General features: G+C 39.3%; 1 protein-coding gene across 1 annotated transcript; it reads right to left on the bottom strand.

The window, feature by feature from the left end:
* Positions 1–718: 718 nt before the first annotated feature.
* Positions 719–21,640, bottom strand: c21h11orf24 (chromosome 21 C11orf24 homolog). Its single transcript, XM_015338022.2, has 4 exons — positions 21,336–21,640; positions 6,255–6,483; positions 3,576–3,701; positions 719–2,591 (listed from the first exon to the last, which is right to left on the bottom strand). Exons 2-4 carry the CDS (start codon positions 6,388–6,390, stop codon positions 1,576–1,578), a joined length of 1,278 nt encoding a protein of 425 aa, XP_015193508.2. The 5' UTR covers positions 6,391–6,483; positions 21,336–21,640; the 3' UTR covers positions 719–1,575.
* Positions 21,641–27,040: the final 5,400 nt, after the last annotated feature.

The raw sequence follows: 27,040 nt of genomic DNA, 5'->3' as shown, positions 1-27,040 counted from the left end.
TTCTAAACAGCGGTCTAATTAGGTAGGACACATATGTGCTACCATGCCTTGGTTCCTTCAGGATGAGCATGCATGTTTCACTCTAGATGCAAGCCGAGGCCTGTAGTCCAGACATCTCTGGTCAGAGCCTGGAATTTGTGACTAGTCTACAGTACAGCTGACTACAGTCCACTGTAGTTGCCAAGTGCTGCTCCGATTGGATGCATGCGAGAGCCTGGGAATTCTCAGCTTACTACGCAAAAGCAACCCCTGGGAGCCGGAGTGTACCCATGAGCTGCATGTACTTTCATCACCAAGAGGCTTCCTTCCTTCAGTTAACAACCCCCCTGTTAGGCACACAGTGTTTGAAAGTGGCTCATCAGTGGGTAGAATGGAGTTATTTCGTCCGAGCCCCTTTCCTCGTCCTTGTTCAAAATCACCAACTGCTGCTTCCGAATTGTGATGGTACAAAAAAAAGTAAAAGTAACTGAAATAACTTGCAGTTTAGCGTTTTTAAAAGAGCCAAGGTGTAGTACCGCGATTCACAACAGCTGCACAAGACATGGTTGATGAGGCTCTCCCAGTTACTCCATCAACATGCAGGCTTCCCAATGGTGAACCATTACAGGATAGTAACGAAAAAGAGCGTCTTCACATATTTGGTATGTTCTTCCTTCTATCAAATAAAAAGCAGCAGGTTTGAAAACCTTAACTTCAAAATAAACAAACTATGACCAAATTGTTTTTAGTTTTTATTATTGCAAAACCCGTTTCATTTTTCAACACTGCGTTAGTAAAAAAATAATACTTACGCAAGTTGGCACAGAGACATTCTGATCTGCATTATTCCATGTTTTGAGGTTCATATTCATTGTTAAGTCCTATTGTTCTAAACTGAGTTTGTTAGTTCATGGAGTACACTTTAAATGGCTTAGCAATTCCATTGGCTTTAAGTATGTGCTTTACTTAGGCATTTGGCATCCCATCACCAAGTGGAACATCAGTGGAAGATACTGTAAATGCGATCATGTCTTATCTTCAGGAAAGCATATTGATATAAAATAAATATTAAAGAAAATATATGCAGTACCGTATTAATCCACCAAACAGTAGTGGATGCATAAAGAAAGAAAAAAAAAACTATTTACAGAAGGTCTTGACCCTTAACAGAAAAACTATTCACAGATAAATGATAGGGTTTGACAAATACTTAAGCTTCAGTGTTCAGGTGTATATCTCATTTGTATTAATTCTAAAAGGGAGCACCATCTGCATAGACAAAAAATGTAAAATATGCTCTGTAGAGCCATTGAGCCGTTTTGTGAACTTAACTCAATGTACTAGAGGTCAGAATTTTTTTAAGACGGAGTTTGGTCAGCTTAAGTATGAGGAAGAACTACACATATAATTGCAGGATTCAAGAGATTAAAGTATGGATAAGCCTTACAGATGTTCTGATGAGTAGCTAACCGTGTAGTACCTCGAGTCTTGGAAGCAATGTTTTCTTAATTAAAGTTGGCACACCATACCCTTCGTAAACCTTATCTTAGTTTCTCAGGATATCGGACAAAAAATAGTTTCTGTGGAAAAAAAAAGTCAAACTCCTGAATCGGAATACATTCCATTAATTAAATAATCCACTTGGGTGTAGTCTTTCTTTTTATAGCTCTCATAAGCTTGTGTGAGGAACAAGACTACAGTCACAAGAAAAAACAGAAGTCCAAAGAGAAATACAGCAAGCAGGGAGCTAGTGTCCACCAGCTGCCTGGTAAGTGGCCCGGCAGCGATGCCTAAAAGGCCTTTATCAGTTATTTCCCCATTTCCCATGGTAGTTTTACGCGAGGTGGACATGTTGCCTGGAAGGCTTTCCGATACGTGCCTGGGCTGAGAGGTTGAGGCTGCACTGTGCGTGGTAGACTGAGGGATGCTGGCCTTCACTGTGGCTGCCACTGGAGCCTCCTTGGTTTTTGCTGTTGTTGTTGCGGTTGTTGTTGCAGCAGTTGTCACTGCGGTCATCTTCGTTGTCTCCGAGGCGCTAGCTGGGGAACTCCGGGCTTCCCCTTGCGGAGTTTGAGCAGCCGTGGTGTTGGTCGATACGGTGACTGGCACTTCGGCTGACACGGTCCTCAGGGATGCGGCAGTGGTTTGTGGAGGAACCGTGGCAGAAGGCGATGGAATGCTTTGCAGTGGAAGTTCAGGGGACCCAGCGTTTGGCGTTGAAGTATTTGAGGGGCTAGTTAGCGATGGGGTCTCTGGTGAAGAATTATTTACAGAGGACGATGTGTTCTGTTCTTGGGTGGTGTTTAAGCTGCCAGAGCTGGGCACATGGGATTCAGGGTTTCCTTCTATAGTAGGCGAAGAGGCATTCAAGTCCTGAATTGGTGAGGTGTTTGTAGCTACAGAGGCAGGAAATGACGTTGCCGTGGCTCTACTGTTGCTGGAGGGGGTACTGGTGGCAGCCAGTGACGTTGCTCTGGCTGCTGTGGCAGGTGAGGATGTGGCTCTTGTCAACGCTGTTGGCGATACTAACATAGAAGGGCCTGGTTCAGACGCTGGGGATGGGACTGCAGGAGAGGAGTTCTGGAGTGCAGAGCTTCCTTCCCTTCTGGTGTCTGCAAGGATAAACAAGAACTCTTGAGCGTTCAAGCTTGTCTGCAGATGTACGCACCTCTGAGTCCGATTATTACCGCTAAAGTATGGTTTTTATTTTTAAGAACAGTAAAGCAATGCCCTTGACTTGCCAGACCTCCCTTCCTGTGATCCAAATGTGCTTTCTAGCCGATTCTTGATGGATCCCAGTCTACCGATACAAAGTCATGACATGGCAAATCATTCTGAGGAGAAACGGCTCTCTGACAGAAAACGGAGTGGATGAATTTGAAATAACCCTTGGAATCAACCTTTATCATTGCTTCCAAGATTTTCATAAAAAGGTCATTCCAACTCTCCCCTGGGCCATCCATCAACTACAAAGAGTAAAAAGATGTAGCTCTGTCAATTGTTCATAACTCATGACTTTCTTCCTGGGGAGAAGCGTAACAGTATTTCTCTGGATCTTTTCAAAGTTGTTTATGTCCATTTTTGCTATGGCCAAAACTGAATTCAATGTTCCAGATGTGGGCGAACTAGGACTTTTTGTTAACTAATGAAAGGATACTATAAGAACTACAACAGTTTCTCATAAGCATGTAATACTCAGACAATAAGACGCGAGAAGCAAAATGATGTACTGTAGCACTGCGGTAAACAAGTTTTAAACAGTAAAAATATATTTTGAGGATTTATTTCCTGATATTTTACCTACAATAGAATGCTAGAATGCTCTTTGTGAAGCAGCTAAGAATCCAAGCTTGTTATCAAAATTATATTAACCCTTGAAAATGGTCTGGGCGAATGCCATCAATTTTGAAAAGCAATTTCTACTGCTATAATTGCATTTTTAGAATTTGCCATTTAAAAACCACCCAAATCAGCTTGCTAAAGGGAACCCTGGTCACAGACAGCTAGCAGCTATTCAGGCGCTTCTTTAATTAAAGAGGAAAGTCTAGTGCACGTCTAGGAATCGGTTCTGCTTGGACCCACACTCATGCACGTACCTGAATTTTGTTGAATGTCTTCCAAGGTGAGATTTTGGCAGATGGACACATTAGGGCACTTTAAGAAAAAGCACTGTTTTCCGGTTTCATTAAAGAAAGACCACATACAGCCTGTGCTGTTTTCACCTGCAAAACAGACGCACACACGCCATTAGGAATTTAAATTCATGCTTTCCTGACGAGGACACTGTGGCCAGAAGCGGATATTCCTTGTTCTATAGATGAATGGATTACAGTGATAAAAACACTGATGATGATGATAATAATGATGAAGAATCTGAGTGATGAGTGCCACAGGGAAACAGTGGTTAGTACTGCTGCCTTGTAGACTTTGGGCCCTGCATTCACCAGACTTCGGTACCTATCAGAATGGAGTTTGTATCTGCTGGTTTCCTCCCACACTCCAAACACATACTGGCAGGTTAATTCGCTTTTGGGAAAACTGGCTCTGCTGTGAGTGTGTGCGTTTGTGACCATGCACCCTGCACTGAACAGGTGTCTCATCTAGGTTTGTCCTGCCTTGAACCCGTTGCTTGCCGAGATAGGGTCCGGCTTCCCCTCCATCGTCAATTTGATGAAACGATCGGAAAATGAATGGATTATGAAAACAATAAAAAATTCTTATTTTCAATAAATATTCTTATTATAATTCACTGTAGCTTCAATGCACCACTGCGTTTCTTTCTAAATAGAAAATATATTTATTCCACTCAAAACACAGTCCACAAAAATAACCTGACTACTCTCTGGATATCGGTGTTGATCTCTAGCTGTTTTTATTCTGAATGATCCATTTATTAGCACGCGCAGTAGAAAAACACACGAATAAGGAAGCTCACGCTTATGCTGGGCCTTCAGAGTTGTTTGCTTATGGAAAAACATTTAAAAAATCTCAAATATCACAAAAAGAATGCCATTGCAAAGAAAACACCATATTTGGCTTGGGTGAACCAAAAAGCGAAAGACAACATTATCTTTCTTGGAGATATATAAACCAAACAATTTACACAACACAGTTTCTTTGTTTCAAATCCAAAATTCCTGGGCAGATTGCCTTTCTTTAATACCAGAGAATAAAAAAAAAAAAAAAAAAAAAAAAAAAAAAGTGTTCAGGATGTAAGACCGTCTCCGGAATAAGATTCCCCCCCCCCCCCCAAGAGAGAGAATCCACTTCAGTGGCTTTACATGTATCATCACAAGAAATTATCTTTTAAACGTCAAAGAATAATTTGACTTCCGTGCAATATGTTGCTACCGCACTGTAACAATCATGTTGAGACTAAATGGGACAACAAACTATGTTAGGTGGCAGAAATAAAACTAATTTAGTGTGATATGTCAAGAGATTCAGCCAAGCCACGTTTTCAGAGCATAACCTTGGGAATTCAGAGCTTTGCACTGTACAACAGAAGCCAATGTCATCTCTAGTTATTTTTAAACAACTATAGATGGCACTCTCTCAGAAAACAGGGTTACATTAATTCTAAGTGCTTTGTTGCTTGTCAGTGTAAACACTACTTTCATTAACTCATGTTCTGCCTGGCTCTGGAATTATTCAAAATAGTTTTCTTCCACTCAAACACGATTCAAGTAGAAGAAAACACTTATTTTTCTGGAACAAATTAATCGAATGAATTGTTTATAAAGTCTGATTCCCCCCCCAAGTGGCTTGAATTGATTCTACATCTTTATTCATCTGCATAAAAATGGATTTGGGATCAAAATGGAGGTGAAGTGCTTTTCTCAGCACTAAGTATTCCAGCCCCTCGCTCCTTCAAGTGTCTGTTGTGGTCGAGTCCTTTGAAAAGGCGTGCTGAATGCTCCTTCATACCATGCTGCACATTTCCAGATGGTACTGCTGACTTTGTCTTTATGCCCTTCACATAACCCACATTTCAGCGTAAGCCCTTTGGAAATCCTATAGTTTGGCTGGGACAGGGGGTGGCTAAATAATCCTTTCCAGTCTACTGTATATACACACACACACACAACAAGACGCTTTTGCAATCTGCACCCACTGTGCAGTTTCTCCATTCTCCTCACTTCTGTTTTTACTTTGCCACAGACACCAAGGTTGTGTGCCCCCACAACACCGTGTGTGGTGCTGGGCGGTGTGTGATTTTAATTAGAAAGAACATGTTACGACAAAGACTTCAGAAACAGTTCTCCAGTGCAGCACCAAGCTCATAAACACAGCTAAGGCCCAAGCATTCCTTTAATGTTAAATCTGAAACACATGGTGCCTTTGAAATTATACAGCCCTCAAATAAGCGTGTTTTTTAGATATTGACAACCCTTTTGCTTTTACACTTCTGCTTATAAGGGGAAGTTGAAATATCAGGAGTTGGCGAAGTTCCAGTTAAAAGTGTAAACAAACCTAGCTTAGTTTTCATACAGAACATGATATTTCATATAGCAAGTTATTTCCAATGAACTGATATGTGCACATGAAGGTCTAATATTCTAATGTGACAAAATAATTTTAGATGATTTTCACATCCTACATTTGTGTTCTTAATTGTAACATTGTCCATAGCGTCTTTTGGATTCCTTTGATCTTTCAGGCAAATGTCTGTTATTTGGGTCCAATTAGTCTCAGGAAGATTGAAATCTGGTGGCCGAATCAACATCTACCACCTTCTGTTCTTGGAAAAGCAACAGACTGAAGACAACACTTACATGCAGAAGCGCACTGAGTTTTATTTTCCTGGTGACTGACATCCGAAACCTGGGAAGTCCCTGCATGAGTGGAGAAGCAGACCACTACGAATTGCACATGAATAACAGCAAGGACAAGAAGTGTCCTGGAGATCATCTTGAGCTGGTGGCTTTAAAGTCTGTGGACTGGGCAAATGGGTGGAAATATCAGAATGCGCACATCTGGAACAGCAACATTACATTACAGCACCTGCAAGACAAGAATACAATAATGGTTATGAATGAGAAAAGGCCAGACTTTGGTAGTTAGTAGCTTAATGATCCAAACATCTCATCAAGCCGCATCTTGAAGGAAGCAAAGATATTAGTTTCAATAACACAGCTGGGTCACTTGTTCTGCACTCAAACAAACATCTGGCTAAACACTTAGTTTCTCAGTTTTAAATGCACTTCCATTTAGTTTCAATTTGTGTCCTCTAGTTCACAATTCACTGTCTGTTCTGAATAAGTCCACTTTGTCAATACCTTTGAAGAATTTGACTATTTGTGTCAGGTCTAAAAAGGTTCAGGTCCTTCAGTCAGTGTAGAACATTCTCTTCAGCCACATCTGGTTGCTCTTCTCTGGAAGGATTCAGACCAAAATTCTATACAATACTGCAGATGAGGCCTTAGCAGTTTGTTATACAATTTCAATAGAGCATCCCATCAGAACATCTAACAACATTGTCTGCCTTCATTATTGCTTCCCCCAATTGTACAAGACTGTAGACAATGTTTGATGCATCAAAAGAAGCACCTAAGTCTTCTTCGTAAGTAGCCTCTTTTAGCACAGATGTTTCCCATTTTGTTTGTATCAGCATGTAAAACACTTCCTGTTTATATTATTTCCATATAGGCAATCTTTTTTTTCTGGTTCTCAATTGTTTCCATAATCTTACATGTTCATAACAGACATCAGACTTATTGGTTTATAATTACTTGGGCGAGTTTGTTAATCTCGTGTATGGGGCCATCATGGGCAGTTCTCCGATGCACGGGTAGTACCTCTGTCTTGAGTGACTGTTGGAAGACCTGAGTCAGTGGCTTTTGAAAAACATCTCATTTCCTTGAGTACAACTGGCAAGTTACCATCAAGCCTGTGGATTTCTTAATCTTCCGTGCTTCTAGTTCCCCAGAGTGCTTCAGTCTCTTCTATGGTTATACTTATTTAAAATAAAGACTTGTCCTTCTTCCTTCAGAGACAGATTGTGGACCTCTTCCCTAGCTGACATATGATTTAAATACTCATTTAGTGCATCAACTATTTTGTTTTCATTGTTTGAATTATTTTTGCCTCCAATGCAAATTGCTTTCCATCTCTCTAAGATCCCTTTTTTTAGCTATGATTGCAATCCTTTATCTTTAACTTATTTTTTTAAATCATTTTATATATTTTTCCTGATGGGTCTATTGAACTATTTGAGATATAGTTCTTTAGCTCTCGGATTACTCCCTCTTGGGATAATTGAAGATCATTAATAAAACACTGCCATCTTTTCTCCACTGATCCCATCTCATTCACTTCCTCCTCTGAAGGACATCTTTCCAGGAATTGTAAACAACTGTAATGCATCTGAACAGTGTCACAGTATACCTTGTAGCATATGATGTTTAGATCAAATCTGCCTAACAGTTCTCTCACCTGTTTACTTCAGATTTGAAAATTGGATCAAAACCTTTTCTTTCGTACGTGCTTCAATAAACTGGGTCTGTCAGCAGCAGAAACCTAAATGGTAGACCACTTAATGATTGCTTTCTTACACAGTGTACGTCTAAGTTTCCCACAAAAACAACTTCTTTATGCACACCATTAAGCGAATAGATGCAATTTAAATCATTATATAGTGCTGATAACATGTTATAGTAAACATATGTATTTGGTAGTCTATTGTCCTAACAATGTACCTTTATAATGTTTTTTTTGAGGATTCTAAACCATATATACAGTATATATACTCCGAGACTTCTGATTTGTCTACTTAACAAATTGTCAGTTCTTTTTCTCTTCTTTAGATCTGCCATCATCATTAACTGACATCTATTCACACGAGTTACACATGCCCATTATAGCTTTTTACCTCACTGGTTTATATCAAGTGTCCGCACACATCTATATGGTTTTCTCCAATCCTTCAAAAAGGTCTCTTTGCAAAAAATATTTTTGATTTAAAATGTCCCTGGAGGGAAGTTAAAATGTGTGCAGGATAACTAATCTCTAATGTACAAGAGTCTTTTTAGAGTACTGTTTTCACAGCAGCACAGAATAGTTGTTAACAGACTGCACGGAAATCTTTGCATTTCTCTACATCTGCATTTTTCTAAATAATTAAAAAGGCAACATTTGTCACTATGCTTTTGGATATTTAAATCCTTAATTGACTACCATTATAAAAAAAAATATGTTCCCGTTTAAAAAGCACTCATTTGTGCATCTACAGTTCTATGGTCTGTAGCAGTGTACACTGAACTAATCTCGCCACCAAATCATAACTCAAGTGCGCCATCTAGTATAATTTATCCAAACTGCAAAGATGATTTGTAGTTCTCTTAATTACCTATAATTGTGTATTATAATGTTTAAGCTATCTTCTGCACTAGAAAGAGAAATATTGGATCAAAACAATATGATTTGTTTTTTAAAATATGTATTGTTAAGAAAGCACCTATTAAAGTTTTTGAAGCTTTAAGGGTCATTAAAATTATTATAGTTCAACAAAAGAGTTTTCTTTATAAGGCATTTTTTTACTGTACAATTGGTCTAATGGGTGTAATTTATAAGGATCCCAACCAGAAAAATAGAGTATCACATACCACAACAGAGATTCTTTCTTAATGGATTGTAAATGTATTTAATGCTTTATTTTTTCATTTTTATCAGGGGTAACCAACTTAAATTGTTACTTGATTCAATTGTAAATTAAATAACCACAGAGTACAACCACTAAGAAAAAATGTAGAGTAAATTGGAATTACATCTGTCAATAACTTCAGTTATTGGAAGTGTCTACTAGTCTTGACTGGTAAGTGTTTTTTTTATTATACCACTTGGCAGTATTACACCAAATACTTTTTTTACCCTGTTCAGCAATGCTGCTTTAAATGTTACATCACTTTAGATAAAGATATCTTTTAAATATGTAAATGTTTCATGCCAAGCTCCACTCAGTTTGTGGCTGTATTAAAGTCATCGTATGACAAAACCCCTGTGAAGCTGAGACGTGCGCCATCCCCATAATCCTAGTGTGTCTGCTTAACGGTCTCTCCACACTCCCCTGCTGTGGAGAAGGATCCCCCAAGTAATGTTCACGGGCTCCAATCATCCCCCAGGTGACACCCAACACTACGATCCACAGCTCTCTCCACAATGAGCTCTTCAATGCAATATCTTCCTCCCCACAGCCCGTTAAAGGATGGCCAAATAAGGGCAGTTCTGTAGCTCAGCAGAGGACTAAGACATTTCATTGCCCTCGCAAGGTAAGTCAGCATTCAGTCAGGGAACCGAAAATGCCAGAGGTTGCCATTTTCTAAAGCCTTGTGTGCCACTAGCCATCCAAGTCAAGCTTGTGCATTTTGGAGCATGAGTACAACCTGCTGTGCTGCAAGCTGCACCACCGTCCTAAACCGAGATGCAAAAATTGACACAGATTCCTTGTTAGTGACATGAACCAGGCTGCAACTAGTCAGGTCCGGGCCATAGAATTCAACCTGCAACTTTAATGGCCGAGAAACTCTCCTTATTGTTTTTATACCAGGAACAAGTTCCTTAAAGCCCTCGTCCTCTGAGGGTCACGTGTGCTAAAAAGAGTATAGTTTAATTGCCGTGCTGGCAGGGAGGGACTGGGGCCAGTCCATAGACTGGGGGGTGGCAAGATGGGTTTAGGGCCTCTCCATACATTTCTTAACCTGCAAGTGATGTACCATCTGGAAATTTAATTTCACAAAGAGAGGACAGATGTGAAGGGCTGACACACAGAGCCTATTACCCTTCTTGCAAACGATTCATTTAATTTTCTATGAAGAAAGCAATGAGGTGTGTTAACCAGGGCTGTGAGCACTAACACGTTTTGAAGCATATCACAAAAATGTAACCTATTCATATCACACTTAAAAGGGTCTATCATCGTTGCACAATTCGTGTTCAGGGGTGAAGCATCATGAAACAGAAGCGTTTCAATAATCCTTTCTGATTCAACATCCTCATTTACACAATGGTAAAGAAACTGAACAGGCCTTTTTGTTTGCATTCGAAGTTGGACAAAAAAAAGTAGTAAGGAACAGAATGTCTATACTATTTTCATTAAGAAACAAAGGATAATCAACTATTATGTAAAATTACCTTGGGAAAAACTTTACACATGAGAAGAGCGCAGAGGAAGTTATTGTAGCATCACACTTTACCTTGGCACTTGGACTTTCTTTCACAACTTCTTGTCATTCAGCTTGGAATACTATTTATCAGAGAAAATGTCAACTCAAACGATTGAAAAAGAAACAAGTACTAAATTAATATAATTATTTATTAGTTGAAGTAGGTAGCCGAGTCAACAAAGGAACAAGTAAAAGGTTTATTCCATGCTGGAAAGAGAAGAAAGGAAACAACGTTTCACCCGAAGAAGGCTCCACAGCCAAAACCTTGCATTTCCTTTCTTCTCTTTCCAGCATGGAATAAACCTTTTACGTGTTCCTAATTATTTATTAGGTTATTAACATGTTCTGATAGAGAATATAGAAGGCTCCATGTGAGATCTCTGTCAAATTCAATGGACTACCTACAGCTAATCCATATTTCCATGGATCATGTCTAACTGCTGCACTGGACCGAACACTGACCATTCCACAAACCACACGCGCCCCCCAAAGGGCAACAATAGAAAAACTGTTCCATTTTGGAAACTTATTTTTCCCATTTCCATTTCTACAGGAAACTGCTTGTAAACTTTGGTTGCCTGAAAGGCATTTAATGTTACAAAGCTTATTCCCAATTGTGTTAATAAAACAGCTTGGTTTCTGAAAACCAGTTTGCGATGAATAGTCCTGAAATTAACTGTGCTGCTCTCACTTCCGAGATCTGTAAAAAGGGAGATGCTCTTTACCACTGTCCATCCATGGTATGCTGGTCCACAGGCACTCCATCATTAAAACATTTTAAATGTGTGATGGGGAGGGGGGGGTAATTGTACTTTTTTGCTGCCTAGTTTTTTAAAAGTAGTATTTGAAATGTCTAAATTAGGATAAATTAATTTTTGTGAATTTTAAGAATATCATGCATAAGATAAGACTTTGATCCCGAAGGGAAATTGAGGCATATATATAGAAGTCAAAGAAAAAAAACCTATTCAAGCACTTCATCCTACACAGATTTTTAAACTCAAGTTTCAGCAGAAGATAAAGATTCACTAGAATCATCACATCCTATGATAATGAAAATACTGACATCTCCAGGAGGCCCCAATTTACTGCATACAAATTGAGATCAATTTTGTTTATTTTGACCACAGTAACACAGCTATCTCTGCATCACCGCCACTGTCCCAGCACACTGAAATGAGCAATGGCAAACATTTTCTAAAAGTCTGAGGAGGAAAACAAAGTTTCAGATGATGGATGTTTACACAAATTAAAAAAAAAAACACAGGATATTTTCTAAACATTTTCTAGTGCTACAAATTGTTTCTGCTGGTGAAACATTCAATGGTACTGACAAAGTCCTTATCATTCAAAAATATTTTGAAAAGAATAGGGACAAGTTATATTATACACAACTTTCTTTTACTTGCTGAAACCCATGAACTGGCAGTTCACAAACAAACAAGGACTAAGAAATACAGAGCTGAATTTCTTACGTTTAGAGTAGAGAAGAAAAACGCTTGCAAATTAAACTGCAGAACAGAAGACAGATCTGGAGACAACAGTCTGCTCAATACTGCCTGTGCTCCTCTGCACCAGGAACTGTATTTGCATTTTTGAGCTGTATTATTGTCTATATGGTGAAGTACAAAAAAAAGAATTATTTCCAATATGGCCATTTACCAACATATTCTCCATGTGCACGTCTTCAGTACTTATTTGAAGCTAGAAGGACTTTGCACGACCCACATTTTGAATCTGAACGTGGGTGAGGTGTACTGGTTTCTGAAGCACAGGAAATACTCAAACACCCTTAATATGTTCTCGATGAGAAAACCGGATTAATGTGTTCCGTTTCATGCATACGGGCAAAACATGCCATGTAACCCCTGAATTGGTCATTTTCACACGTTGGCTTGAACCAGAACAAACCACCTCATTCGTCTTGGTTCAATAATCAGGTCAGTGTCCACTGGTGTAGCCCAACTTACTGAAGCCACAACAGGAGAAAAAGCCTTATTTCCATTTCTGACTATATTTATTCTCATTATTACAATGTAAAAATAAAGTTTTTATCCATCTTTCTCACTAAGATTGAGCATATCTAAAAAAGCTACACACCAGTGCAGCAACAACATTCCCTGAACAACATTAAGTAATGTATGGCACTATGCCCTTTTTACAGTTCAGGGTTTTTAATGTAGTGCAAGGCACCCTGGATGAAACATGAGCTTCTTAATAACAGTTTTGGGCTACCTCAACATTTTTCTACCACAACAAAAAAAAAGAAATGGTACATCCAGTATGACAAAAGGGGCCATTCACCCTGTTTTGGGGCACACTGAGCAAAAAAAGCTTATCTAACCATATCCTGCAGTTTGCCGTGCACAGCAGTAACTTACGGCTCACACGCCCACACCTGCTCACGTCCACCACTCGGAGACGGGATTCAGTTTGTGCTCATCCGTCTGTGATCCTGATGTCCACGCCGAGTGCGATGTAATTGCGGCTGTCCGCGTCAATCCCTCCGACAGCATGTGCTCTGCTCTGACAGTCTCACCATTGATCACTAATTCTCTCAGCCAGCCTTCACAATACGTCAGGAAATGCTACACCATGAAGATACCCCAACAAAAATCTTACACTATATATATACACACACACACACTATCCATTATAAGGCCTCTTGAACAGGAAAAAAAGGCAAAGTTCTCTAGGGAATAAAAATGAATTTAAAGAAAGCACATCAGCCCAATTTACACTGCATGTCAAATAAGTGTATACAATGATCCATCCATAAATTCACGTATGAGCATGTCAGCGGAGTAGCTTCTCTGGAGGAAATGTACGGTCAGTGCACTGCCTAGACTCGATCAGCACCCAACCCACTGCAGAGAAACGGCTCAAAACCCAGAGGCCATGGGAGAAAACAGATCAATACTTCGTCCAATTGTCTGTTTTGCTGCCTATCACTCACAACACTCCTGCAACACTGAGTAATTACAGAAGAGCCTGAAATCTAGTCTTGTCTTTCAATTCCATGAGCTTACTAGGACTCATCTAAAGTAATTAGATCAGAAATTGCATGCATCTTGGGAATAACTGGATAATTTTTTTTCAGAAAGCATGAAAGGAGTAAATAAAAGTCAAGTATGGCTCACAATCTGAAATGTGTGGTGAAAGCTATGACATTGTTTCATTCTGCTCTACTTACACTTACTACAATGTGACCATCTCACATATTTTTCCTGTGTATTTGAATGATTTTTGTACTGATGTTTTTAGGATGTATTTTGGACCTAGAGAAGAGCATCTGATGAGAAATAATAATGTAAACAGATGACAAGCAGTAAAAGCATGTATGACAGTGCTAGGTTTCCCCCAAAACCTATATTTGGGGGTAAAATAAACTAGGCAACCCTGAATAAACAATGAGGATGGAACCCCTGGCCATAAAGTTTGACCTTGTAAAAGAAAGAGGATCAATACATTATGCGCCTCCACTGTAGCTAATTAGAACTTCTTTGCTCTTCCTTCTCTTGAAATTTAAAAACCGCAAATAAATCAATAGGCATGAAGGTCAAACCTTAATTTGCCTGATGAAATGGATGCAATGGTGCAATACATGATGTGCCAATATCCTGGGTATGACCAAGACTGAAGCACTACAAAGAAAAAAAGGCACTCTGTACTTTGACTCCACCAAGATAAGCCAAGATCCAGAACGGAAGAGTTTAGTCTTTAAGCGAATGTTAGACATAAGGCAAAATACTTTAAAAAGCAGCCTTGTATGTGTTTGGTTGTCTTTTTACTGGCAGAGTTGCAGAAAACTCTGACAATACAGGTTCATAACTTCTGTTGTCTGGAATGATGGCTAGACAACGTGTACAAAGAAAACCGCTGAAAACTGAAATGTGAAAAAAAAAAGCAAAACAGGCAAGAGTCTCTAAATCCTAAAACATGAGAGTTTACAAACCTTAAAGCACTGCTATTCCTTCTGCATGATTTAATTGTTAGTGGACAAATAAGTTACCAGATGAATGGCAGAAGAGGACTTTTCATATTTAACTCATAAGCAATTTATCATGTTACAGTCGTATACAGTAATGTTGGTCATTTTTGCAGCCTCTGCATCTTTCACTTGATGTGCAACAATCATTGCAATGCACTCTCCTATGAATGGGCCGAGACAGTGTCTTACCCACAATTAGCTTTATTTGAGCCCTGCACACAAACACCAGACTCCAGTGTAAAAAGTCTATTTCACCACTACAGATCACAGCCCCTTAGCAAAACCACAGGGTGTGTAAGCACAGTGCTTTGCAAATATTGAGTCAGTGGATTGAAGTAGTAAATTAAACACAGTGCTCTGCTCTCATCTTAGCTTTGCAAGCCAATACAAAGAAGGCCAGCAGGGACCACGGCACTTCAGTCAGGGCTACATGGGCAGAACATCATCATGCCATGCAGACAGTGAGAGAGGTGCGGCATTGAAGCTGAAGAGAGTTAAGTGCACTTCAGAAACCAACATAACATCCCTTGCAGTATTGCTTAAGGTTTTACTCCGTCACCAGCCAGCCTTTGTAACAAGGCGTGTAAATTTGCATTTATAATTAAATGCAATCCATAGTGCACAGATTGTGAAACAAGAGCTCATTTACTTCTGTGCAATGGAGAAAAGATGCAAGGAAGTTCACTTTTAGAATACATACACATTGAATAAGATTTCCAATTTCAATCAACCTAATTCATCACAGGCTCCGCTAACACAGCTTAATAAGGGTTGTTCCTCCCTCCCAAGATTTATGTATTTTCATCTTCCCAATTCTGTTACTTTTTCCTTTCTACTGCAAACATCCTCAAGCAATTCAATTCTCAGAACACACACTGGTGTGAATTTCACACTGCGAGTCGCAGGACGGCCTGCCTACAGCAAGCCATAATTAAATGAAGCTGGCCGATTTGCCGGCAAAACTGAAAAATGAGCAGTGGAAGAAAACATTCACACTTGGCATCCATCTGCAATCTGTGCGAGGCGTCTTGCTCAGGACACACAAAACTCTCCCGCATCAATCAGCGTGCTGCCCGCCTTCCTGTCAGGTGTCGGATTTTATGCTTTTCAGCACTGCATCTTCTGGCCTGCTGTGCACAGTGATGGAGTGCCCTGCCACAGCTCTACACCGTAGCATCTTTTACCTTTAAACCTTTAAAAGGGGCCACATTTCAGACAACAAACATTTTGCCCCACAGTACAGCATGAAATCCTTTCCAGAGAGCACCTGGGATAGAAACAAGGACTGTTCATTACAATTGAAATGAAGGCCCTAATAGTGTGAAAACGTATTTCTTGCGTTTTGATCTGAACCAAGACCCAACCGGAAGACGGAAAAACGAGGACAATTAATGCACAACGCGTCGTCTCCCCTTATGTACATTACATGAGCCAAGAGTCACCATAGGCTTGCTCCTTGTTTCTCAAAACCTTTCACACAGTAAATTCACAAGCGTGTTGTTCATATCAGCACATTCAACCACTCAATTCTGCAAGCTAGAAATATTTTCCAACATGAGGGGGTTGCAAGAAGATGATGCCCCCTTGCAACTGCTCACTTGCAACCCACTTTTCTCTACAACCATAACCGTAAACACGATTAATGCAAATGTGCCAATACGGTTCGCAGTGAAGAAGCTTTTGTTTTCTGCGAAACAAAAATTCAACCCCTAATTCTTTAAACAAGGCAAAATTATGCCATTATAAAGGGCCTTTCATGAGAAAATAAATGCACAGTGTTTCATAACTTTGTGCAGCATTACTGATATTGCTTCTAGGATGCAGACTTGTCAGTTTCGGAGAGAACGCTCTGCCTTTTCACCCGGGCGAAGCTGTAAGCGTATTTTAAACATTCATCTCAGACACCAAAGCACCACAGGAAACATACGGGCATGGTAGGGGTGATAAATGAGTTCTGCTACAGCCTGCAAAGGTTATCAGGATTATTAACTGAAGTGTAAATTAAATCAGAATGGCGAGTGGCACATGCATCTTTCTATGCTTCTGTTGACTAATGCTAAGAAAAATGATTGTATCATGGAGACTTTGCACCTTTTTTCCAGACTTTTGATTTATCCCTTTATTATTCAGAATGCTGCTAAGTAACAATGACAAGGTCAATGTTTCTTAACAATCCAGGGAATACTTTAGAGTCCGTCACTTTGGAATAGCTCAGACTCACTTTTCTCAAATTCCCTTACACCATTTTAATAACGGTGATTTTAAATTATGTTGCTGCTTCCACTACATTCTGTAAAGAAAACATGTATACGAGAGTACATTAAGCACATCATGCAACTTCTCCAGCAAGATCAACTGGCCACTTTAGGAGTACCAGATTTTTAATTGGTACTATGATGATTCTGAAACACAACAATACTGTACATAACTTATTAGACTCATCATAGGAGAGGGGATGTAAAAAACAGAATGTTTCTTACCCTTGAAGACCACATGATAATAAATTAAACATTGTGGGGATTTGGACTTATTTAACTCAACCAGAACAATACATGAAATAGATGTGACTAGGAAGTACTAAGCAGTATGAATTAGTCAGTCCATGAAGTGCAGTGCATTTCCTCAGTATCTTTGAAGAGCCTAAGCTTGCTCGGTTTCCAGCAAAGCGACCGAGTGGTGAGAGCACACAACCAAATTGGGCCCAAATCAGACTTCAACAAACCTGCATTCTGCTATTATAGTCTGCCCTTTACAATTAAGGTACAATGTGTTCAGAAATGTGTGCACAGCTTTAATCTTGTAATATCTTAGATGTCTTTCTGTGCATCACAGGTGTTCACAAAAAGATATATGCAGTCATCCAATTCAACCTTGTCACAGCTCTGAGATGGGCACACATCATGAACACTCAGGGTACAATAAATACTGTATGGGAGCACCAGACAGGCATTTCTAACCAAATATGCATTGAAATAAGTATCCACCCTGACACATTACTCCTTGATATGATGGTACATGTACATCCATAAGTTTTCTAACCACTCATTCCAATACAGGGTCACGGTGGAGCCAGAGTCTATCCCAGCGAGCTACTGACAAGGCAGGAAACTCCCTAGGTGGGCTGCCAGTCCATTGCAGGGCACACACAGACACAGACACGCACACACTCACTCCAAGGCCATTCCCCCCCCCGAAGTCAAATTAATCTACCAATGCGTCTTAAGACCGTAGAAGGAAACCCATGCAGACTCCACACAGATAGCAGGGCTCAGAATTGTATGCAGGACCCCAGCACTGTGAGGCAGCAATGATAACCATCGCCCGCCTCGTCATCCAGTTTGTTGACAGTGCTTCATACATTTTCAGAATCAAAACATTTTCCAAACTGTACACCTGTGCAACATTCAGGTACCAACTACAGACATCTTGCAGATCATTTCATATTTTCCATTTGGTTTCAGTATAGTATTCACAGAAAACACCTCTTACCATCTTCTCTCTCAATCACATCAATATTAAGTTTCATAATTCAAGATCAAAACTATTTTAAATCCAATGTTGGGGAGTTAAGTTTATTCTCTCTCCCCCCCACTAACTGCAAGACCTATGGACTGGGCCTCAAGTTGCAGTATGATCAATCATGTATCAACAGCAAGGTCGATAGATTAGTGGTCAAGATCCTGGAGAATGTGCAAATCTGGCCACAGCCTATAAAGCAAACACGTGTATGCAGACTGTGCTTCTGCTGTACATCTGAAAATGTGGCAGCTTACCATATGCCTTATTATCCTAAGTCAATACATTTTCCATGTTTTTTTTGCCTTAGTGTTAGATTTCAACTGCAGCCTTATTTCAAATACCAACAATGAAACGGATTAACTGGCTCTTCTGGTCTTTTAACATATTTACCCGTTTGTAACCTAAACCAAACAAAAACATAACACTTCGTTAAGCAATCGCACTGCTCTCGATATCGTATAGAGAACCGTTTTTATTGGGCCAGTCTGCCCGTGTCAGAATTAGCATCTGCCTCAGTCATTTTGTAACTTAGACCTACAGTACCATCTTCCATGACCATTCAGTGATACTAGAGATGCAGACAGATAGTACCCAACAACTACTATACACCTGGCAACATTAAAAAAAAAACATTCAAAGAAAGCATAAACAGAATATCCATTTAAAACAGTAGCAGGTACAAAAAAAAAAAAAAAAAACAGCCTTGTGTTGCCAGACAACAGGGAGCTGCAAAGTGGCAGGTATCTTAAGTGCTGACAGGACATCTTAGGATGCTAAAATAAGCACCCAATAGGTTTAAAAGTGCCACTGTGCTTTCGATGTGCAGTGTTGTTGGGATCTTATCACCAGTCATGTTCTATTGTCTTCCTGTTTTAACTAAAATATTTCTAAAACTCCAGAGATTTTGTGCCGTTTGAGGTTTATAGCCAGAATCTTCTTGTTGCCGATTCTGTTTCAACATGCACTTCAATGACGCAATAGTTACCAGTTAGTCAAAGGCAAAATAACCAAGCATTAGGCTAAGAAATCATTGTCTGACACCAACATCACTATTAATATTGCATTTAGACCACATGAATCACAGAGACCCTTGATCACGAGATGATCAATTGATCATTGAACTGTGATCTTTTGTTGCACTAAAAAGATCAACTATATAGTGTGTTGATTGTTTACCTAGTTTTCTTTACCAACAACTTTGTCTTACTCTGATGTTCTCAATCAATGTGGTCAGCGCCTGAGGTATATTTAGAGATTAGATGTGGCTAAGGTATAAGCTCAAACCACACATCTGATTTTCTGATTAAATGTCATTAACTTGCATTACTTGAAAATAAGATAAAGAGCCTATCAAAATGAATACAGTATTTAACCAACACAGAAATACTTTCTAAATTCAAATGTTACGACCAAATTTGTTTAGTGAAGTCTGACTTCCTTGTACATAGATGAAGATTCTTTTTCTGTTCTGAATTAAAAAATAAATAGGTACAGACAACACAAAACATGATTATGCTTGAGGAATGCAAGTAATGCCCATAAAAAAAAAGGACAAATGTGTCTTAAAGAGACCAGCAATAGTGCATCACAGAGCACTAGGTTAAGATAAGCCCTCACATGACTTCAGCTGTACAGTAAAATCCTGCAATAACCAAGCAACACATGATATAGGCAGTCACAAGGAGTTAATGAGAGGAAAGCTGTCTTTTTTTAGTTGGAGAAAGATGTACACACTTCTGGTTGGAAACGTTGAATGCATACCTCACGCGATATCACTCCTGCAGTACAAACGAAGTGATGTGTGGAATGCACTTTGATTTAGCCAGGTTAGTCCCCAAAGCTTCCCACCCAACAGATCACCCTTGGTTTGCCATTAGCTCAAGTCTGAAGGATACTGCGTGTAGAATCCGCCACTACTGCATACATTCTACTGGAATCACTTCAGAACCTTAAACTTTGGATTTTTGCTACGGTTATTTGACAGTAGGTGTACTGATGTTGAATGAGTTACAGTAAGTTAATCGCTTTGTTCTTAGACTTGCTTAAAAAGTTTCCTTATATGTTTGGTTTTTTTTTTAGCTGTCCTTTTTATTTATATACAAAGTTACCGTGGTTGGGAGGAAAGCAGTTGCTTTTATTGAGCTGTGGAAAAACCTTTTGGTGGCAAAAAAACCCACAAAAAAAGGTTGACTTTTCCCCCCCCCCAAGACTTGTATTAGGTAATCTTGCAGGCAGATCGAAAATTACACATTCTTTCAAAAGTGAAAACAACAAAATGATCACTAAAAGGTTTAATAACAGAATCGAAGCTAACAAATTAACCTGAAAAACAATACAATTCACTCCAAATATTTAGAATTTTATTGCTTGATCCTGAAACAGTTGACAAATATGACACAAAGAAATAGCATCTTAATGCTGCAGATTGGTGGTGGTGGAGGGGAGTCCCCATTACCTGTAAAGCGCTTTGAGTGGAGCGTCCAGAAAAGCGCTATATAAGCGCTTTTCTGGACGCTAATAGTGTAAGCTATTATTATTAACACATGTTCTAGACTTTCTAGAAACAAAAGGCAGCATAAAACAAATCAAACAATAGCTGAATGACGTAAATTCCAGACATTATACTCGACAAATACAAATTCTTTCAAAATAAAATAAGGTCAAATTGTGCAAAAAAAAAAACCCAATTCAATTGGTATTTTTTGTGACAAATAATGTCAGATTACCAAATTAATAGACAACGTCAACTTCTTTTGTACAGCTAATCTGTGAAAGTGCAAAACCACAATACACAATTACTTACAAGACCCGGCTACTAAACCCGAGCTTCGTCAAGTTAATTGGTACAACGGTGTTTGCACATTTGTAACAGCAAACCGGAAGAAATGTATCTGATGACATTATATTTCGTAAACAATATGATCCTAGGCTTTTTGTGTTCCTTACTATTGAACTGCGTTCTACAGATCATTCAATGTACTTACACTGAAACAAAAGTCAAATTTAAAGTGAAGAGTCAAAACAAGAGCCCTGAAATCATAGTCGACAATAAATCACCGTGCATTTTCCCCCTGGAGGTGTAACGTTAAGTGTGGCATGTTCATGATTAAAGCCCTTTATGCGTTTCCCTTTAAACGGTACCAAAGCATGAAACTTTGCATTAACAAAGCTGTTTGATGACTTACCACCGTTAGAAGAAAAAAAAAAAGAAAACGTGACCGTTCCTCTGGTGTTTCGTGGTCTACGTTCATGCAGCCACGCAAGGTATTTACATCCAGCGCCTTTAATCACGCCAAATGCAAAGTGGTAGCTTCGCAAAGTGGGGTTATGTCGGATCTCGGGTTTCTCTGCGGCCCAGGATAAAGTTTATTCCTTCCTATTCGTAAAGGGAAAAAAAAAATAGACGGATCTTGTCACGTCACCGCGTGCCTCCACACTAGGCTTGTCATTTTTGAACAGGAACCAGAGGGCGAAGTTTATAGAGAGCGGAACTGATGTAAGTCAGCACCCGAGCTAGAAGCTGGAATTAGTGCAGAGATGCTGGTGTCTCCGCACTAGGCAGCGGCTCGGGGGAAAGCGTGCACATTTCAATAGCTGACATAATTAAATTATGCGCGGGTTGCATTTTAATTGCGTGCGTTTAAAATGGTAAAGACCGGTTGTCAACAACAACAAAAGAAGCCTAATATCAAAGGTTCATACGAGAGAGATCGACGCTTTTATGAATTATCGATCGATACATAATCGGATTTGAAATCAAAGCTCAAAGTATCTCAGCAATATACATTTGATTTTTTTAGAGCACTCGATAGGCCCTCGTTAATTCTTAAAACCACCTACTGCGATGAAAGTAAAAAGAGATCAAAACGGAACCTTCACCTTATTAAACATGCCCTGGCACAGGTATTGGATATGAGGATATTTTGTGCTTTATTGCAAACGTAGGCCGCTAATCCAGGGACCACGTTTGTTTAAATTCCTTACCTCTGCAGCAAACTGGAGAGATAACTTAATTCTTTTTGAAACACTGTTGCTGATTACTCTGATAAAAGCTTTACAACAAATCACTTAGTCCACATTCTTTGAAGCCCTACTGTTTATTTGTGTAAATTAAATGTCAGTTTTCTTCATAGTTCTTTTAAAGCATCCAGCGCAGAATGCAATGTAGGCCGTCAATGCATTAGTTATATCTTTATGAAAAACGTGTTACAGAATGTTTGACTGGAAACCAGTTTCCATTCACAAGGGTCTAGATGTGGACTACCTCAGATGGATTATACTGAATTGAATTGCACCGTTACAAGTAACACTGGGCTTCTTCATAGGACACAAACAGAAAATATGGGGAAGTGGAGGGCTTGGGTGTTTGTTCATTACATTCAATTTGCCCAAATGTAGATTGGAATCTTCCACTACTTAGAAGAAGCTTTGTCTGCATATTACTGGTTCACTCCTACCCAAGTGCATCAACACTTTTTGAACACTGGAAAAGTTTGTGTGGTGATATATGTCCAGTTGAAGCATCTACCATGTGTCTTTAAATCATTGTATGAAATGTAAAACTAGGGGTAAATGGGTGATGTTATCCACCACGGTGTGTGTTCTTCCATTTAAAACATGCTGGTTGAATCTAAATTGTGTTGACAGATTAATAAAAGGACATGCTGTAGCTGTGAAAACACCTCTCCTGTCCATCAAGGTATTGAAGGGAAGCTGAAGTTCATCACCATCATACAAAGCCAGCATCCCAGAAAGTTTCCATATTTTCTCTCTTTAATACATGATCATTCTGTTTTGAGTCTTAAAAAAAACAACATTTCCAGAGCAGTTGTGATTCCACTGAAAAGTTCCCGGTTAACACCTTTCAGGCATTCCCTTCTGAAGAGCCATTGCAGACAAACTGGGCATAGCAAAATCCTGAATCTTGAAAAAGAAACCACTGGTGTACTTGGCAATTGGCAAAAATCAGGTCAGTCTACAAAAATACCTGCAGTTGATAATAGACACATTATTGGAGCTGTGAAGAAAAACTCCAAAACAAGTTGTTGCAATCACTAACAATCTCCGCAATGCATGGGTCAAGGTATCATAATCTGGAACTTCCTCACTTATCTGTATTGACGACGTAATAAATGGTTATAGCAGGAGGATGACTTTAGAGGCGTACAGAAACATCTTGTCTGCCTGTGTACAAGAAAATGCTTCCAGACACAATGGCCAGTGCACCATCATGCAGCAAGACGATGACCCAAAACACACTGCCAGCAGGACCAAAGAGTTCATCAGGGGGAAAAAGAGGATAGTCTTACACTCCTGATGTAAATCCAATCGAGCATCCATTCCACTTGCTGAAAAGGAGACTGAAGTCATAAATGCCCCAAACAGCAGCTGGGAATGGCTACAGCAAAGACTTGGCAAAGCATCACAAAAGAACAAGCCAAAGGTTTTGTGATGTCAGTGGGCCGTTGATGCAGTTATTGTGTACAAAGGATTTGTAACCAAACCCTCAGTCTTATACTACTTCAATGTACATATAGTTAATTAGTCCAAATTCATATGCTCAACTAAGATGGGGGGATGGAACATTATTATTATTAAATATTAAAGCACAGAAATCCCCAGATATAAAAGGTGACTTTTGGTACTTTTGCCTCATTCATCTTTTCATCTCAAATCTGAATTGCTTGAGTATAAAGCAAAAATATCAAATTTGACTTCACTGTCCAACTACTTACAGGGGGCACTATATATTCTAATACAGCAAGGGGAAGACGTTGGAATGGGGCTTTGTACCCTCTCGCATGTTGAGCTGATACTGAAAGTGATGCTGCAGAATGAACAAGCAAGTATGATAAAGTTCAGAAAAAAAACTGCAATCATGCATTCTTCACTGATTTAGTAAGAAAAGAGTATTAGAAGCTTCTAATTGGAGCAGTACAGATCTTACTCCTAAAATGATTTGAACCATTGGAAGGAATTTAATGTTTTCACAAAATCCTATTGGCACTATTGAAAACAAAACTGAAGGAATTCCACAAGACTGAGCTGTCTGTACTATCAGAGTTCAAGCCATGTAATTCTAATACAACACAAAACTGATTGTTTGAAGATTTCGAACATCCTGTTTTTTGCAGCAAACTTTAGTGAACTGTTACAAGAATCCACTTCATGCTAAAAGTGTTTAACTTTCTTCCTTGTCCTTATCAAGTATGTCTTGAGTTTTCCCCTTGTAAACTTAAAAGATTTCAAGGACTTCTACAAAGTCTCCCCTCACGCATTTCATACCACGGCTGCTTTTAATTGCATTATAATCCAGTACAGGTGCTCATTCCAGGTGCAGACTGAGCTCTGTGGCATCTGGTCGTTTTATTCTTGTAACTATATCCAAAATATTTATATCAAACTTAAATCATGAAGACTTTAGTAAGCCTTGTTCTTATATCTTATATCATATGTTTGTATGAAGTATAAACTATTACACCATCCACAGGTACTTATCTAGACTTCTGTAATCTGTGTGAGCCTTACAGTCCCCAACAAGTCATTGTGATGTTATCATTTTGTATAGCAAGTGGAGACAGTAGAGCACTAAAATCTCTATCTGTAACACAACACTGACGCAAGTCCTGAAACTTGTCTTGAAACTCTTTTTTCTTTTTGTTCATCCTTCCCCTTCTACACAAATGTACTGTGCTCTCTAAAGACAGCAAGTCAGTGTCTTCAGAGTTTGTGCTGAGGAAGACAAGGATGACTGTTCACCCACAGGGACTCCATTAAGATGACCACCTCCTCCTTTGGTTTCAGTCTTATTAAAAGGGGTCACCTTAATCCTTCAGACCTTTTCTGCACCAACAACAAAATACTTTAATAAGCTCATCTCTGCGGTCTCTCCCTCTAGTGATCATTGTAAAATTCTAAACTCTTAACTAAATTCTCTCACAGCAAATTAAACTCATGTCCTGTGATCATGACAATTTCTTCCTCTCCTGATTTCATAGGTTTGAGAGTCTTTATTTGACCGCAGTTGATGTCACTCATGTGACTGATTTGTTACCTAAAACCTGCTACCTGTGTCTTCGACCCCATTCTACACCCTGACACTAAGCTAACTTCTCTGCTCTTTGCTCATTTGTTACTGACCTTGTCAATGTGGGGTTATGCCTGTAGTTATGTCTGTAGACTTAAAACCTACTGCTACTAGACCTGTGTTAAAAAAAACCTGACCCGGATCCCCTCCAGGTACTTAGCAACTACTATCCTATATCCAATTTACCTTCTCTCACATGCCTTTATTTTGTCTAGATTATGCTACTGTGACACCTACTTACTGGGTTACCTGCATTAAATAGGGTTCAGCAGTATGTCCAGAATTAAAAAAAAAAACTAAGATCAGACTACTTTTGCTCATGTATCGGCACTGAAAAGTACAACTCCAGGATTTCTTAAGGACTTGTAACATAACTATAGTCCAGCTCTTCATCTGGGATCTGCTGATTCAGGCCTTCTTACTCTGTTCAGGTGCACACAGTGGAAGAGAAGAGTATTTGCAGCTCACTGCTGAAATCCATTACTCCACAAATTTCAACATTAAAATTTGCAGAAAATACCTCCCTTTTCACTGTTTCTTTCAATGTATGAGTTACTTTTAATTGAGTTTTTTTTCTTCTGCTATATACACACTTAAAGTGTGCAGAAATGTCTCCTCCTTCTCATTACTCTGTACTTGCAAACCAGGCACCAAATGAAGTGAGATTTGACATTTCATAAAAATTTGATTGTTGATTACAAATAAAACAAAAATTACAAAAATTGTGCTTCATAACCAATGTATTTCAGGTCAAGTTTTTAAATTAAATAGGAACCTGTTTATGATGTGTTCAGAACTAAGAACTATCTTATTTTAGAAGGTGAGTGCTGTAGAACTGCACCATAACATATAATATTTCTTTATGAGCCCTATACAATTTCTTGCATTAGGAATTCGTATTTTTTGCATACCCCAGCTTTTCTCCATAGAGACACAGACAGGGAGAAGCTTGGGGTCAGAGCGCAGGGTCTGCCATTGTATGGCACCCCTGGAGCAGTTGGGGTTAAGGGCCTTGCTCAGGGGCCCAACAGAGTACGATTCCTCCGCTGGCCACGGGATTTGAACCAGCAACCTTCCAGTCACAGGCACAGATCCTGAGCCACAGAGCCACCTCGATGGACTTCCTTTCTGTGTTTTTACATATATCCCCGAATAATTGGTCTGTGTTCCAAATGGCCTGTGTATGATTTCTAAATTATCATGACAAATTCAGCTTTCTTTTCCAGAGTGTTATCCAGCTGTGTACATTGTATGCATGTACAGCAGGTGATATTTTGAATGTTCCCCTAATAGTCATTTTATTCTTGCATGTTTGTTATCAATATGTGATTGAAATTCCAAAGTGGAGCTCTTTACTTTGTCATCAGGTTTAAGAAGTTTACACTTTAAACCCTAACCCATTTCTTTGACATATATTAGGAGGGGAGAAAAAAGACTCATTATTTTCAAGTTATATTTCAAGTTATTGAAAAGCCCCATCAGGTGAAATGTATAAGAAATTCCAAAGCATTAAATATACCCCAAACCACAGTGAAGGCCATTCTAATTAAATAAATATGGCACAACTGTGAATCTTTGCAGAGGAGGACGTTTTCAAAAACTAAGCATCCAGGATAGAACAGCACTAGTCAGGGAGGGCTATGAAAGTCTAAAGGAATCACAGTCCTTCACAGCTGAGGAGGGGGAAACTGTGCATATGACAACAATTGCCCAGGTGCTTCACAAATCTGGGCTTTATGGAAGAGTGGCAGAACAGAAGCTATTGTTGAAAACAACAACTCACATCAGGTCTTGACTTCAGAA

This window comes from Lepisosteus oculatus, chromosome 21 (assembly GCF_040954835.1).
Source record: "Lepisosteus oculatus isolate fLepOcu1 chromosome 21, fLepOcu1.hap2, whole genome shotgun sequence".
NCBI classification, from domain to species: domain Eukaryota; kingdom Metazoa; phylum Chordata; class Actinopteri; order Semionotiformes; family Lepisosteidae; genus Lepisosteus; species Lepisosteus oculatus.
The sequence above is the reverse complement of the archived record's forward strand: the minus strand, read 5'-3'. Positions and strand labels throughout refer to the sequence as shown.